The 17,149-nt window shown below is 31.7% G+C and overlaps 2 protein-coding genes across 4 annotated transcripts in view; one reads left to right on the top strand and one right to left on the bottom strand.

The window, feature by feature from the left end:
* The window catches only part of LOC109599236 (ankyrin repeat and IBR domain-containing protein 1-like), a 10,343-nt gene extending 2,529 nt beyond the window's left edge, over positions 1-7,814 (bottom strand). Inside the window, exons 1-16 of the mRNA XM_020015198.2 lie at positions 7,743-7,814; positions 6,455-6,779; positions 5,278-5,501; positions 3,757-3,936; positions 3,525-3,696; positions 3,322-3,473; positions 3,031-3,264; positions 2,804-2,975; positions 2,541-2,749; positions 2,182-2,485; positions 1,984-2,126; positions 1,734-1,931; positions 1,521-1,680; positions 1,053-1,463; positions 719-1,000; positions 47-661 (exon numbers count right to left, since the gene is read on the bottom strand). Of these exons, the coding sequence (XP_019870757.2) occupies positions 47-661; positions 719-1,000; positions 1,053-1,463; positions 1,521-1,680; positions 1,734-1,931; positions 1,984-2,126; positions 2,182-2,485; positions 2,541-2,749; positions 2,804-2,975; positions 3,031-3,264; positions 3,322-3,473; positions 3,525-3,696; positions 3,757-3,936; positions 5,278-5,501; positions 6,455-6,623 (3,625 nt within the window). The 5' untranslated portion in view covers positions 6,624-6,779; positions 7,743-7,814. The remainder of the gene's footprint in view (positions 1-46; positions 662-718; positions 1,001-1,052; positions 1,464-1,520; positions 1,681-1,733; positions 1,932-1,983; positions 2,127-2,181; positions 2,486-2,540; positions 2,750-2,803; positions 2,976-3,030; positions 3,265-3,321; positions 3,474-3,524; positions 3,697-3,756; positions 3,937-5,277; positions 5,502-6,454; positions 6,780-7,742) is intronic.
* Positions 7,815-15,985: 8,171 nt separating this feature from the next.
* Positions 15,986-17,149, top strand: part of LOC109599248 (uncharacterized) — a 115,795-nt gene continuing 114,631 nt past the window's right edge. For all 3 annotated transcript variants that reach the window (XM_049960978.1, XM_049960980.1, XM_049960979.1), the window contains exon 1: positions 15,986-16,326. The gene's annotated coding sequence lies outside the window, so the exon portion shown is untranslated. The remainder of the gene's footprint in view (positions 16,327-17,149) is intronic.

The following is a 17,149-nucleotide window of genomic DNA, read 5'->3' on the forward strand; positions in this document are numbered from 1 at the left end:
TACAATGTGATTGATAAACTATTTATTTTATTTATTATACACTCACCTGAAATAAACAGAGTTGGAGATTTTGGTATACCGGTCTCCGATTCGTATTCATTTGAACTATCAGTCTCCAAAGTGTGAGATTTACATTTGCTTTCAGGACTAGCACAAATCTTGATCCTTAAATTGGAAGAGTTCCCTCTGCCCATTTTTGTCTCTTCCTCCAGCAAAAACCCTGTAGACTTGGAGAAACAACCCCGTCTTCCGTATTTCTGCGCCTTTTTGGGACTGTGCTTCTCGGATTTACATTCAGTCACAATATATTTCTTGGAGGAACTCTCCGGAGGATCATCCATGCTATGCTTTGACTTACTATCACCTAATAGTCCTATGCTTTTGTTAACCGCTAAACGGGATAAATATCCTGACTTTGGCAAATGGGCCGAACACAATTTAGCCTTAAGGGAAGCGAATGGGTTGTGGGTTTGCTTTTTACAATCACTTAATTTGGCTACAGTTTCAGTCTTTTTTGTTTCTTTTTCCCTGTCTTCCTCCTTGTCATCGACGAAAGCCTTGCTACCCAAGTCTTCGTCCGTTACTGAATTCAAGATTCCGCAGACTTCCATATCTGCGTTAATGGAATCTGATGTGGTGGTATCTTCGACAGAACTTTGCCCTAAAATGTAATTTTTCTTTACTAATTAACAGATCCAACATGAATTATTGTGCAAACCTTGATAAGATTCCTCTTCAGGATATGTTGTATGTAATAAAAAGAACTGTTTTGTCTTAACAGATGCCGAGGGCAAAGACAGTAACCTTCTAACAACATCTTCAGGCTTTTCCTCATGTTGACTACTGTGATCAGAATCCAAATGGTACCTTGGCTCGTCACCGTTCATTCTTACCCTCGTACCACGCCCGTTTCTTCTTACTCGTAAATCACCTGTTGAGTGAGATCTTTTCAGTCTGATATCAGTGTCTTCGTAATCATCCATGTCTTCAAATGCAAAACCTAAAATGCATCAGTAAGTACTAAGTTCTTATTAAATATTTTTGATATTTACCTTTTTCGTGTATATCAGATATTTGAAACCGTCCATCTTCCTTAACATTACAAGGTCTAAATATCATATCCCTCTCTGTGTCTGAATTAAACTCTAAACTTTTCAAATCAATCTTGTGATTGGCTAAAGACTTTAAAAAACAATCAACTGTTATATCAGCATTGCTCTTTTTATATTTCATAATATAATCATCGTAAGTTTGCATTTTTTTATTTATGGCGGCAGTTTCTTCTTGCAAACTTAACTGTATGGCCAATTTCAGTTGGTCATCAACGCTGTCGTTAGCACTGTGGATACTAGAACCGGGATCTGTAGTTATGGCACTATTGGCTGATTGTTTTAATTGATCTTCAATCATCTGTAATCTTGACATTTCCAGGGCAATGGCCAAATCTAAATTATAATCATCTCCTTAAAATATAATGCTAATTAGTTTTTCCATAGTTTGTGGTAACAAACGTTCCTTACGTCCACAGCCATGGCTTCCACATAACAATCCACATTTATGCTCTTTTATTGGCGAATCACCAGAAAAAATCGATTTATATGCTATTTCAGTCTCTTCTTCGGAATCATATTCTGGCCACTCACAGTCTTTCATCCATGCACTAGTTTGTGAAAGGTCACTCTGGAAAAGTGTTGATTGTTAAAAATGATCTTAAATAATCTCATCAACCTTACATCAAAGTATTTTCGCTTTCTTTTTCGAAAAGCTGGTGGTGTTTCCGGTGGTATAAGACCTTGTGACACTGCTCTGACAAACTCGTGCCGTTTTCTCCTAGTTAAAGCTGACGTTTGGACTATTACAGTTTTTGGGGTTCTTAAGTATGGTCTGGCAATCATTTCGCTTAATTTCTCTGTCACCTCTTCCAGTTCATTCTAGAAAAATATTTGTGGTTTCATTGTGTGGATGCTTGTATGTCATCATTACCTGCATGAATTCGAATATTGTTTTATTGGACCCATCATCTTCCAAATAGAAACCATAGACATAAGACCCACATAAAACTCTTCTTGCTTTTAGTAATTCCCTGACGCCATCTTCAACAAATCTAGTACCTTTGTCACCGGTATCTACAATTAAAACAATTATTTTATTATTAACTAGTAATTAATCATTCAAACAGACCATCTTTACTCTTTTTAATTCCTAAACTGCTGGCCAACACCTCCATTTTCTGCCTAACGCTGGTCAATAAAGGTTCTTCCAGCTTTTGACTATTTTCATGATTCTTAAATCTAGTGTAAAAGTGCAGAAATCTTGACATTTCTTGCATTTGATTATTTCTGTCCATAGCTTCGGTAATTAAATTCCCCTGTTTTTCATCAGCTTTGTGTACCGCCTCGAATCTGTTACAACGAAAATATCCACCAGTCGCGGAACTGTGGCGTTTCCAAGATTCTTGGCACACCCAGCAGAAATCAAATTTACACTAAAATACATCAGTTTTACACAAATGCCACAAACTTTCGCTTATTAACAAATACCTTTGAACATTTCATGTGATTGCAACCTTCGTTTTTCTGAATTGGACTTTTACAATTCGGACAGGGTTTAGAATTAGTGACAAGCCATAGATAGTTAGCAGCGTCTTCACTTCCACTGCATGACGCTTTTAGTTCTTCTGGCTTGATTTCCTTAATTTTAAGTTGCCATTCTTGCCACTGTTTGCAACCGCATGGTGCATGTGCTTCACCTACGTTTAAATCATAATAATTTCGGTACTCAGTTGGAAAACAAAATAAATTACCAAGACATTCCCAGCAGAAAAAGTGGGCATTGCCGCAGTCTACTGCGTGTGAGGTTGTTGGAATTGTTTTTCCACGAGATCCGGGCTGCTGTTCTGCTTCTGGAAGTCGAACTGCTCTGCCACAGCCAGCAACTGGACACCATTTGATGCTTTTATTACTTTCAACAAATGCCTGCAAAATGCGTTTGTAAAGTATGACTTAACTAAAGTTCATGTGGTTGAATTACTTTGATGTCAAATTGGAGGTACCTCCTGGCTATGTCTGGACTGACCAGTTTTTCAATGAATTCCACGGGCACTAAAATGTGGCACTGGTAAGCTGGGCAAAGAATGTGATGTGCGTCTCCATCCTGTATTTTAGTGGTAAGATAACTTTGCCAGCAAACTTTACAGAAACTGTGTTTACAAGATATTTTTGCAGGTTTCTCCCACTCCGATATGGTATTTAAACAAATTTCGCACTGGAAGTCGAATAATTGTTAGGAATGCAATCAAGTTAGGATATGATTTAAGCTTACCATAAATTCATCTTCATTTGTCTCATTAGATATGCTAGAATCTAAAGACCCTGCATGTTGCAGGACCGATGAGGGTGCTTGAACGCCTGCTATTTGGCAACATTCTACTGGATCTTTCATCCATTTTTCCAACAGCAACTCCCTTGACCATTCTGTGTAATAAAATATGAAAGCTCATGTAATTTATAATAAGAAAAACTTACCATTGTCTCTTAGCAAAGCTTCTGCTGTGAACAACGGAATTTTAAGCATGTCGGAAGTATCGACAAGCAGTTGATCTTTGGCTTCCTGAAGATCTTGGCTTCGTAAACCACTGTAGACTTCTTCCTGTTCGGATATTATTTCATCCTCGTTTACAATATCAGGATTATCAGCCTAACAACGTAAAATTTTATTTTATCGAAGACAATTTATAGTTTTATTAGTATTACTTACAAAAACCATTCGACTTTCCAGCAACTCAGCAATATCGTGATGGGATCCTCGCATTGCCAAATCACAGGGTGTTAATTTGTCGTTGTTTTCAACGAATAAGGGGGCACCATGTGCTAACAGCAATTCAACACAGCGTTTTAAGCCAGTCGAAGCGGCCCAATGTAATGCAGTGTTTCCCTCCTAATAAACAAACAATTTATGACCTTATCCAATGTTCTACTTGACAGTGAACAGTTCTTTATTACTTTAAACATTTATTTGTCAAATTTTATAATCAATAAATTGAAATATATTTGCAGTAACTTCTTATAAGCGGACTCATTTGTTACTAAAGCTTGTAACTACGATGTTTTCTGTAAATTCCACGTCTACACTGAGTAATGTTTTTATAAGTAACGTAGTAATTAATTTTGGTGTTTTAAATGATAACTAATATTTAAGTATGTACAACATTGTGGTAAACTTAAAAGTTTTTCAGAAGTTGCTGTGGGAATAATTTTCACAATGCATTTCTTTAATGATGTCTACTCTCAAGAGAAAAAATCGGGAAAAATGTTTTTACTTAAAAAGCATTTCTTTGTCAAGAGCGGAATTATGAAAATTGAAGTATGTAGAATAATTTTAAAAGTTTTTTGCGTAAAAAATTAAACATACTACTAACACACATATGCACAACATGAATTTACTTTAACAATATCATGATAAATGTCTTAATTGAATTCGTGGTCGGATCTGCTTAAAATTAAATAAATTACCTATCACTGCTTACATAGATTGAATACTTTAATTAAAAATTACCATTGTGATTTACCAATGTAGTTCACGAAGCCAAATAGATACATTTAATTCTGTGGGTTATTACAATAGTAAATTAACTTTAAAATTAGGTTTCTACCCTCGAACCATTTGGATTAATCAGACTTGAGAATATTTTATTACTGGAATTAGTTTCTTCGTAGGAAAATTTGTAAAGTTAAATTACTTTTAAAATATTCTTTCACGCATATTTAAAATATTTTGCGAGTGAATGAACAGTCTCAAGCTAAACTCCGCCTTTAACATGTTGCTAATTGGATTAAATTTATAATATTCAATTTAATGTTGTACTTTCTGTTCAATGAAGACGAGTATTATTATTACACTCTCGCTTTGTGCTGGCCATTATTTTTAAGTACCTACAGGAATACATTACTTTCACCAAAAAGGGGTGTGAAGGCAAAAACATTCAGACACTATAAATAAAGACCACCCAGCTAAAGGGGAAGTCAAACACCGTTTCCTAATAAAATTGAATTCTCTAGTAAATTTGCAAAAGCTTTCTATATTTGATTTCCGGCCAAAATAAAACCCTACAGCGTCAGCATCCTGTTCTCAAGAATTTCAAATAACTCCTACACTGAAACGCTTTTGATCGAATATTTATCATCAACCTCCGGACACACTTACTTGATTCCTCTCGGGATCGTTCTGTGTATTGCCTTTCAGAGAGAGCGCTTGAAACTAATTAAATAAAATGCAAACCTTGTCCTGAGCACCGATATCAACCCGTTCTCGTTCGCCGTTGTTCAGAGCCACCCCTCTCCAATACAGAAGGAACTGAACGCAGGCGGCTCGACGCTCGTGTGCACTGAAACTCATCTGGTTCAATTGACAGGCACAATGCAATGCAGTCTCGTTCAGGGCATTCTTCTTATTCGGATTGCCGTTCATGTCCGTTAGGAACGTTCGTAATAGATGCTTCATACCTGTAACAAGGATTGGTGAAACAGTTTACCTTCGTGCCGTCTTCATAACGTCGGTCTCGTTTCCTTATTGTCTGGACGGTAGAAAAAAAAAGGGTCAAGGAGAGATTGATATTAAACCATGTCGTTCGGATGAAATGAAAGAAGTTAACGTTTTATTGTTCATTATACGTAAACTAAATTACAACTAAATGTTAAAATAAAACGTCTAATTGCTGAAAGGAATGTGCATTTGACAATTAAAATTTCGTTTATTGAAAACAATGAAACTGGGAAATAATTGTGTAATAAACTTTATTCGTTTCGTTAGAATTTTATTTTATTGCCCCCTCCTTTGTTTTTCCTCCTTTATGCATAGTATTCCGAATGTCTTCATTAAGAAAATTATATTAACTAGCAAAATTGCCCCTTGATAAATGTTCATTTGAATAAAGTTGGCCCAAATTGGAATTATAAAATTACCATTAAAAATTCAAAATTTTGCCAATAAATCAGAACCTTTTGACATATTTATCAAGTTCGTGTTAAAAACCCATATGATACTATTTTTTATCCTTCCGTCCTTCGACCCTTTTTAATATGAAAATCCCGATTCAGTTGCCATCGATTTATTTTATATTCACAATTTATAGAGCCATTTATACCTTTTTATTTTCCGGGACCAGTATATCAATTTAATATTAGAAATGTAGGTCAGTTAATGTCATGGTGAACATTTGATTAAATCACAAAACAATTTAAAACAATTACCCGATGAAGAGGCGTTTAGTAATTCAATGAACTTTAAAATTCAAATTGGGATAATTTAAATCATGCGTTTGGGAATACGTTGTCAACAAGCAAGCGAAAAAAAAAATCACGCCAATTAAATTTTTATTTAAACCGTAAAGAATGTCGGTGTCGGAATGGCGATTTATTTAAACGGGAATTTTAATACAGGTGTATTTTATACTTACCATGTTTGGCGGCATAATGGACAAGTGTGTTGTGATTATGATTTTCGCCGTAACTGATGTTAGGGTCGATGGTTCTGTACAGTTCTGGTATGTTTTTGGACATCTGCATTGCCGCATATTCGTCACCATTTTGGATGTACTTTTTAAACTTAGAAGACGAACTTCCCATTTTATTTTTAGTATGTTCGCGAAAGTAACTTAATCAAATTAAGGGACTACGCTACTTTAATGCTTCGTTTGTATAAAAATTTCGATATGTCTAATGTCAATTTAAAATTTCTTGTCAGGAAACACTGCTCCGATTTTGTGGCGGACATTTTTCCTGCTGAAACAATAAAAAATATTTAAATTAATACTTAATTGTGTTTTTTATGCGCAAAGTATTGGTATTACCGAAGAACAATCAGGTCACTAACATGGTAACATTTTTGTAAATAATAATTTAGACCAATAACTTATTTATTAAACTTTATACAACATAAAACATTACACACATGTATGGCAAAACTTTTGTTTTAAGATTTAGGGTTACAATTGTAATAAAATACTACAAAATTGTTAAATTATAACTTCTTGTGTCTTGTATCTTCTTATATCTTAAAGGTTGCCTGTCACGTGTTAAAATATTGAGGGTTATCTTTCTTTCACGACTTAATATTTCAGATAAACGCCATTATAAAGATTAAAAACATATAAATCTATTAAAATGTCACATTTTAATATATTCTTTTTCATTTTGTACATATATATTACTGCTCGTTGTAAAAACCTCAAACACAGAGACACGAACCACTAAAATCATATTTTTATCATTGATTTAAACTAAATTACAAGAGTGCAACACAAATTTGGATTTATAGTTAAAACTGCGTGCAAAGGTTGCAATTGACATCAAGTACACCATTGTTTTGTGTTATTGAATGTACTTCCAAAATCAAAGTCAAAAATTATGTTCGTAATGTAGGATTCACAAAATATAAAAGATGTATACTTGGTGTATTTGTCGTGTGTTGAATAACGTGTGAAATTACACAGCAACACCCAGTCTGGCTAAATTTATTTCATATCAGGGGGATGGTATGAAAATATGGTTGGAATAACCCAATCACTCATTCAACTGATTCACCCTATTACATAGTACAACTTTAAATAGCTTTAACAGCTTTCTAACACAAAAACCCCACGATATCATTCCCTTGGGTTGTCGAACAAACAAAAGACAATCTAAGTAACACTTCACAATAACAAACAAGTAACGTATACACAAACCACTAGATGAAAAACTCACCGAGTTAACGTCCGACATACTATCTGGCATTTTCTGCGTATTTTTGACAATAGTCGTGACAAGAAATTGACATTTTAATATGATGGTGGTTGTTTTGTCGGTGAGACGGTGGCGATCGATTGGTGGCGCACAGACGTTTGCGTCGCGGCGCTTCTATGGCCGCCTATATTAAACGCGTGGGATATATTTAGAAGGCAACTGTTTTGGGAAGTTGCACCCACTCATAGGAAACTAGCATAAATTTTCTGCTGCCTATCACTCTCTTCATAAATTTGTTTGGTCTAATTTTGGAAAATTCATTATCTCATATGGCACACAGTACGTTCCGTATCAACAATTGCCAATTTTTTTTAAATTAAAAATAAATATTAATTAGCATTTAAAAAATTATATTTTTCATTTAAAATTAACATGGATAATGTATATAGTATACTAACTAGTTGTTGTGAATTTGAAAAGGAATTCCAGCACTCATCTCCTTTGTATACAATGTATTTAAAAAATAAAAATACTTATTAAAAAAAATTTAAATACTCATTTATGGACAATGTCCGTGGGAAGATATTGATCACAACTCTTAAAACCAAAAATTGTTAAAGCCTATCATACGAGTTAAAAAAGACATTTCAATTTTAATTTGTGATAGCAATAAATAACGCTGCGGAAAATATAACGAGTTTTAGAGACGTGACCTGATTGATAAAAAAAATATACAAGGGTGTTGTCATAAAGTGTGGCAAACGATTCTCATAAAATGAGCCAGAATTGAACGATTTCTGTAGCGAATTTGCAGGAATTATACAAATTCTAATTCATCATTTTATAAAAAGTTGTTTTTTTTTCCAAGGAAACAAAATATATTTGTTCGGATAAGATGGCAAAAATGGATGGACCATTTAGAGGGCAAGAGATATGACCCAAAATACACATGGAGGGGGTTCTGTATCCTTGTGGGGATATGCAGGTTGTGGCGGGCCGGCTCCATAATATTTCATAAAAGGTAAAATGAAGTTATGTCCCTAAATATGATGAAAAATTTTGTTGAGTCACGTTCTGAAGATAATGATCAAATTATTAGGATATTTCAGCATAATAATATTCATAAACTAAATGATTTCCAAAGTAAGAAATAATATTTTTGGCTTGACTTTACCATTACCCACTGAATATTGTCCATTAGCAATCCTAATGGTCAATTTTGACGGCATCTAGTTCTTCTGCAATTGAAGCTACAATTTTCTTTTAACACTTTACATATTCACTGCATCGGGATGTGCTGCTTCAACGTGATACGTGCATATCCAAACGCTCTGTATAAAAAATTAAAATCTTTGTTTGAAATATATAAATTATTTGGATATTACAGCTCGACAATAAGCTTAAACAAGCTAGTTTAAAACGCAAAATATTTAAAATCTTACTCATATTTTGACAGCTAATAACTTATTTTGAGGTTACTCTCTAATTTCTATTAAAATACAGACGATATAACTATTGTCAATGGTCATAAATATTTTGACAGTTGTACATTCACCTAAAAAGTCTCACAGTAGAAAACAAAACTTACTTGCCTACTAGATATTGTCCATTGAAGCATTCCTCTTGGTAATCTTATAGCTCTTGTGAAATTACTTTTTTTAAAAGTGAAGCTAGCATATCTGAACACAATTTATAACAAATTAATTTTTCTGTTTGCATTCATGTTTTGTTAAATACAAGCTAATATTCTGAGTAATTGATCGTAATAACACACACTGATAACAACAAAATTAAATGGTATAAATAATATTTCTTCGAAGTTACATCATTAACCCTAAGGGCTGAAACTATTAATTCCTTGTTTATCCTTACTTATTTATCACTGACGTTGCAAGTGATAAATTATGGATAATAATATGACGTTTTAATGAAATTATTTGAATGAAAAATAATCGATTATACAGTGTTTTGAAATAAGGTTGAGTTACGACTTCCTATAAAAGTTCACCACCAAAAAAATAATTGGTTGTCGTTTTATTTTATATTGATTGCAATATAAACAACGTGAACAGATTTCTTGTTTGATCAGAGGGGTTTGAATAATGTGAATTACGTTTCTTTGCGTAAAATTCTTTGTTGTTCACATAATTATTGAATATTTCAAGTCAACTGGTATCGAAGGTGAAAAAATAAATTAAAATTTTGGTTTGTGAGGACTAAAAGTTTCAGGAAAGGATGAGCAAAACGTTAAAATAAAAAAAGAAAATATAATAAGAAATAAGTATTTTTTTCAATTTTGTGTCCAGGTGACTTTAGGAAGTAAAACTATTATTTAACCTAATTGTCATAATTTTGAACTTACTCTTAAATTTGTATTAAAGTTCTAACTATTAAAAAACTGTCAAGTGACAATGTGTTGTTAGATATATATTCACCTAAAAAAATTTCACAATTTAAGACAAAGCCTACTTTACCTTTACTCACTATTCCTATTGACTAACTTCAACGCCTTCTAACTATTTAGCTATTGAAATTACAATTTTTGCTATTCATGTTTTATTAGCTAATATATTATTGCTAGTAATGGATCGTATTAATAAAAGCAAATAAATAGCATATATTTCTCTATATTTGCATCATTATGTCAGATGGACGTCATTTATACAGACTTTTCACTTACATTGATAATGCTATACTGTTGAACAAACTTGATACTTTTTCTTAGTAATAGTCTTATTTATTTAATTGAGAGTTATGTGTGAAACAGAACTTGTTACGTCAGATACAAGAGACTCACACTTACACTGCATCCTGTGGCGTACCACAGGGGTCTAACTTGGGAACCCTTAATATTCCTTTTATACATCAATGACTTGTTGAAATTATTTTTATGCTGTGGTCTAGCCTATGGTGATAATCTCAAGTCGACAATATTGTACAAGCCCTTTCTCTTCAAAGTGATATTGATACTTTGGTGGCATGGTGTGAGAATAACAACTTCCAACTGAATGTAAAGAAATGCTTTTTGTATGTTACACCAAACGTAAATTGTCAGTCAAATTTTCATACAACATAAATGGATGCGTGCTGGTGAGGAAGGATTGCTGTAAAGATCTGGGCGTTTTATTTGACAACGAATTATCTTTTGTGCCGCAAATAATGGAAGTTTCTGCATCAGCTTTCAAGATCTTGTTATTTGTCTTACGAAACTGCAAATCGCTTAATTCTCTAATTGTATTACAGACTAGTACGAAGTAAATTGGAGTAACGCACTATTGCCTGGAATCCCATTTACACTCGTCATTAAATTAGCCTGGAATCTATTCAATGACGATACCTTAAGTACTAGAGCTTTCGTAAGAACAATGTATACCCCATTCGTAACACCGATCACAATCTATTGCTGCAAGAACATTCTATGGATTCACTGCTGGTATGAAGAGAAAAAACATCAGCAAAGTGTCTTGTCAATATATTAAATGGCAAAATTGATTTTTCTTATATATATTTCCAAATGTGCAGGAATGCTAACAAATATTATGATTATATTTTTATTTTTAATTAAGATCAGTGGAATTGTTGGTACTAAAATATGTTATGACGCTCTGAAGAAATTACTTGAATGAGAAATAATCGATTATCCAGTGTTTTGAAGTAACGTTGAGTTGCGACTTCCCAAGCAAGTTCACCGTCGAAAAAATCATTCGGTTGTCGTTTTATTTCATATTGATTGCAACATAAATAACGTAACAAATTTCTGGTTTGATCAATGACGTTTGATTTATTTGGAATCTTTAATTATGCTTCTTTGTGTAAAATTCTTTGATGTTTACAAAATTTGAATATTCTCATCTGGAAAAAATAATAAGAATAATTAATTGGAAAAGAAAAAAATGACTAATATAAAAATATATCAATCTTTATATAAAAAAACACATTTGTTTCTTAAAATATATATCATGTAAACATGTTAAAAGAACTGACATTTCTTTTGTAAAATTGTAAAATTTGTCTTCTTAAAGGAAGAAAATAAATTATAAATAGGTTCTAAATATTAAATTAATAATAAATTATAAAAGAAATAATAAAAATTTATTAGTATATATTATGTTCGATTATACTGAAGAATTGTTGGAAGTATTGGTTGATTAGACAAAAAAAAAAATGAAGCAGAAAATTGTCCAAAACATTTTTTACAGTACAGTACATTTGAAGGAAATAGTGTACAACAAATGTATGCATCCTAAATGGAATATCAATATTTCTATATGACTGAAATTTTCTATAGTAAATAAGTTTTTGATAGTGTGCTACGTTTTAGTAAACAAAATGGGAAAACGTTACATTTCGTATTTATTCATGCGTATCTCAATATTGAGTCAATATATAGTGTCAATAACATCACAGGAATAATTTTGTGACACATTTATATTAAAATAATTGATACGTGTGTTATTAACTTTTTGCATTTGAATATTTGAAATTGTGGAGTGTTAATTATGTAGTGTTGGAGATTGATAGATGTAAATATTTATTTATATTTGTGCATGTGAATCTATATAACTATATTACACTGTCAATTTTTTTTGTCTCATACTAATTATTGGTTTAAGGATGAAATGTTTTATAACATCAATTCACAAGAGATTTTCAATAAAAATATTAGTGGTCAAAATGTATAAACATTTTATGTTATTTTATTATTCCTATAATGGATATTTCGTGGTTAGCCCAACGTTTTGTGTTACTAATGACTGTATAAAGTTTCTTGTGAACATAAACAAGTCATTAAAAATTTAATATGTAGAACGCAATTAAACGGACATAAAAGTTTATGGTGCTTTCCAAATTTTGTTAACAAACTATCCCTAACAATGTGCCACATTGTTAAACCCATTGATACCATTGTATTGTGACCTATTCAGTTCATCTTTGTTAATCTATATTTTTTAGGAATTCCGAACGAAAATTTCATGTTAAATACATGAAATAAATGAATTATCAGAAAAGGGAAATAATACCAGTATATGAAACACAAGTTATTGTTTGGCAATTCCACAATGGAGCTTAGCGCTTGCACAGCTCACTCATAAATCACTTTTATATTAATGCTCTTTCCTGCATACTTGTTCTGTTCAAAGTTTTTTCCAATTTACATTGTTTTATTGTTAGTGAACGTTTCGTATTCTAAATAAATTTCCTCTGATATATTTCATAAATTAAGTTGAATTTAATTTTTTAGTCGTGAACTAAAGCGTGAAATTTAAAAGTTGACAAAGATAAATTTTTCAATCCTTTGAATAACCTACATTTCGATTTAATTAGAGGCACGAAATTTCCCATTAACAATCGTTTCTTGTAAGCTCCATTATTGATTGATGTCGTGCCTTTGAAGTGTGTAGTTTACTTACTGCGAATTTGCTTCATGATGGGTATAACTAAACGGCTTTTATAGACCTATATAGAAGTACGTAATTAGAAATAATTATCATAAATTTTATGTGTAAAAAGATCGGCGGTTTACGCATAAACTTTACTTCAAAGTGGGGTCATTAAATTATAGTAGTATTCTTCTGAAACTATTCCAAATAAAGTTTTATTAATATTATTTACAAAAGCTTTGTGGTGATGTTATTATAATAGTAAGGGATTGTTTTATTATTTACTACAAATCGACACTCTATACACAAGTACAATAGTGGTCATAATTATTTACTGAAACATATGTATTAAAAATATAAGCTGGTTTTTTCTACTATTATTGTGTCTACTGTGTAACTCATCAATCTAATTTAAGTCTTTAAAAAATTGCGTACTTTTTTATTTGTCAATGGAAAAAATTATATTAATTTTTTACTTTACGGTCTTTCATTGTTCACTGTGAATTTAAATCGATTATTTATGGTCTTTTACTGATTATAATTATTTAATCATTGGTCGAGGGAGAAAATTAAGAAAAATTATAATTCAAGACCGAGAAAAACAGGAAGAGGTGGATGGTTAAGAGTCTATAGCTAAATAAGTCAAAAATTTATAGAAACTTGGGTAGCTACGAAAAAGTTTGTCCGAGTAACCCATTCTCCTTATGTTAAACATAGACGGGAATATTGTAAAAAGTTATGTTTCTTGTATTAAAATAAGTGATATTAAAAACAATTAAAAGGTTTCGAGTTCAAGATGTTCATTAGAAATATTCCAACGAACTCCGCAATTCAAAATTTAAGTGATTTAGGAGATAAATCAATTAGTACGAGTACAATTCAATGTCGGTTAGTTGAGGCAGAACTGCCAGGAAGACGTCCAGCAAAAAAGCCGTGTTTTTTAAAAAAGAATCGAGAAGCTCATAAGCATCAGAACTGGACAGCAAGAGATTGGAAAAAAGTACTATTTTGTGAAATGAAAATGCTGTTAAAATTTATATTTCTGTGACCAGCTCAATCACCGGATCTTAATCCAGTAGAAAACTTACGCGAGATTTTGAATAAGAAGATTAGAGTAAATTGCACCACAAATAAAGCAAATTTGAATAAATCAAAAATATTTGGAATAATATAGACGAGGAAATAATTTTCAATCTAATCTCGTCTATGCCAAAAAGATGTTAGGATGTTATAGCTAATAAGGGATACTGGACGACATATTAAATATTAGACCATTTATGTTGGATTTACTTTTTTTTTCAATTTCTTTGAAGAGTCGCTCTAATTTTGTCGCTATAAAAATTGTTGATTTTCTGGGTTTATTTCTTTTATGTCATAATTAACGTATTATGTTACGTCAAAAAATAAAATAATTTATATATGTGTGATTCTTTATTTAAAGGAACAAAAATTTTGTCTGATACTGCACATAGTGAAACATGGTGGCAGTTCATTTATGATATGGGGATACTTCAAAAGGGATATATTAAACAGTAATATGCCTCCATATATTGAAGAAATGATGCTGATGTTTTAACATGAAAACGATCCTAAACACAAATCCAAAATTGTGACGGATTGGTTAAAAGTCTAAAGCTTTGATGTTTTGTCGTGGCCGTCCAATACAAAATATGTGAGATCATGTTTATATCTAAATTCTACATAAAAATTTTATAAATTTAAATTTATAAACTCATCAAAGCAGTTCCAGAAGCTTTAAGGAATATAGTCTTGTCGTGCCAAATTTAAAAATCTCTTTCAAAATTAAAGTTACTATATTTATGTCCAACTTAATTTAAAAAAAAATATATGTAGCATTTTATAGAATAAGAATAAGAATATAATAGTTTTTATAATATTGTATAATACAACAATAGTAACTTAATATTATTTTAACTTTGTGACTAAAATATTTAATAATTTAAAAAGTTACTATAATAATGTCCATTACTGGCATAAATATACTTTAACATTTAGCAAATTATTTATTTATTCAGCGAATAAAATTATTTCGATTTCTTTAAGATTATATTTATTCAAGAGTTTATGCTACTGCAATAGAATTGACATTAAATACATATTAATATAATCCAAAATGGATTTGGTAAGCATTTTCGTAATCCCTATAAATTTCATATCCTCATTTAAATTCCCATTAAAACTTAAATTGCATTTCATCCCACCAAATATTATTAAAACCCCAATCGAAAACAATTACATTTATAATTAATAAACAACTGCCCCTTCTAATTTATGCCACTATAAAATTTACCCTAAAGCCTACGCGAATCACTTAAATCCCTATTTCACTACACACCTATTTAAATTTTCAAACAAAAATTTAGGAGGTACTCAGATCCCTTAAGTAAATAAATAAATAACTCACCCTTCGTGTATACAATTATCAATGAAATCCTTGTGTAAAAGTTTTGTATGGTACGCTTATTTTTGGATTTTGAAAAGGAAGATTATCATAAATATAAATGATGAATTAAAAACAAATGGAAAAATATTTACTGGATGATTTATCAAAGTGTACTGATTATTTAACAGAACAAACATTCAAAAGTTCAGCGGCTCAAATTCATATAGCGAGATGAAAGCGGTTAAGTTGTACAAAAGGACGAAACTTGTATGATATATTCGGAAGTGGTATGAAAGAATCAAATTTGATTATTTTCACCGCGGCACACGCACACTTCCTTATCAATTTGGGCATGCGCCACGTCGTACGGAGGCATTATCCTGCAAAGAGCGTCGTGCGATCCTGCCGTAGAATTTTCCTGCGGCCAGTGTTATGCGGACATTTCCTGCAGAGAGTTCGCGTCCCAGTCGAATGCCAAGCGCACGCACTCTGGATCAAAACATCGCGGTCCATGCCACTCGCAAAATTCATTCAAAATAAAGCCGGACCTTTAGTTTTGATATTCGTTTATTGTCAGGCCGGCTAGATGTGAACTTTTCCGAAGTTTCGGCTTTCACTTTTTTTTTGTTGTTTCCGTTAATCCTGTCTCTCAACCGAAACTAGACGGCTGTTTCGTTTCATTTTTTTCTCTCGGGGGTTTGGCTTAGATTCGGGGTTTTTCACACATAGATTTTAAAACGAGGTACTACACGGTGTTCGAGATAAAGAAGTGTTCCTCCTCCAAAAATGTTGGCAAAAGGTACATCGTCGTTAGCACTGGGTAAGACCTTTTTTTACTTCAACTTATGCGGAATTATTTAAGGACAATAGCAATTTAACGAGGCGTCATCAACCAGCAGGAATTTGAATAATTTGTACCGCATTAAAAGTTATTGCAACTTGTTTAAGCGAGAATTTTAATAGAAACTTTTAAAATTAGTTTGTTTTATATATGTTGACGTTTGTGGACAGTAAAATATAATATTTATTTTATGATAGGCATGTTTAATTGTTAAATACCATTGTTTTAAAATTTCTACTGACGGAGAACTTAATGCGCATCCTTTTTTATTGAATTTGCATACGGAAAAACGGATTCTACTATTATCTTAATAAAATATGTTTTTTTTTTGATTATTATTCTATTTCAAAATGTGCCCATCATCATTTATTTCTTCTCCTAAAATAATATACTTTTATAATCGAAATTTATGAAATAAAATATTATATTAGGACCATCAACCTTCCTTACACCATTCAAGAAAAAGAACTAAAAAGACCGCAATTTTATTAAATTAATTCAGTCAAAATTTTGTTACTTTTTTATAACCGCAACTGACAACAAGCTAAGGATATTACAGAAGTTGCTCTTTGTAAAAGTTAAGTACATGAATAAAAATTTGCCCGACTTAAAATTTAATGAAAGAAAATTTATTGCTCGTACCAAAAAATATAATAACGTAAGCACTTTGTCGGAATAAGAATTTTACTCGGCTTTTCCAATGTATTTTAAACAACATATTAATATTATTTTATAAAATGATGCCGTCATAAGACGTGGATGCATAATTGGAAATAATTCGATACATTGACGGACCACAAAG

The sequence above is a fragment of the Aethina tumida genome, chromosome 1 (genome assembly GCF_024364675.1).
Source record: "Aethina tumida isolate Nest 87 chromosome 1, icAetTumi1.1, whole genome shotgun sequence".
Lineage (NCBI taxonomy): Eukaryota > Metazoa > Arthropoda > Insecta > Coleoptera > Nitidulidae > Aethina > Aethina tumida.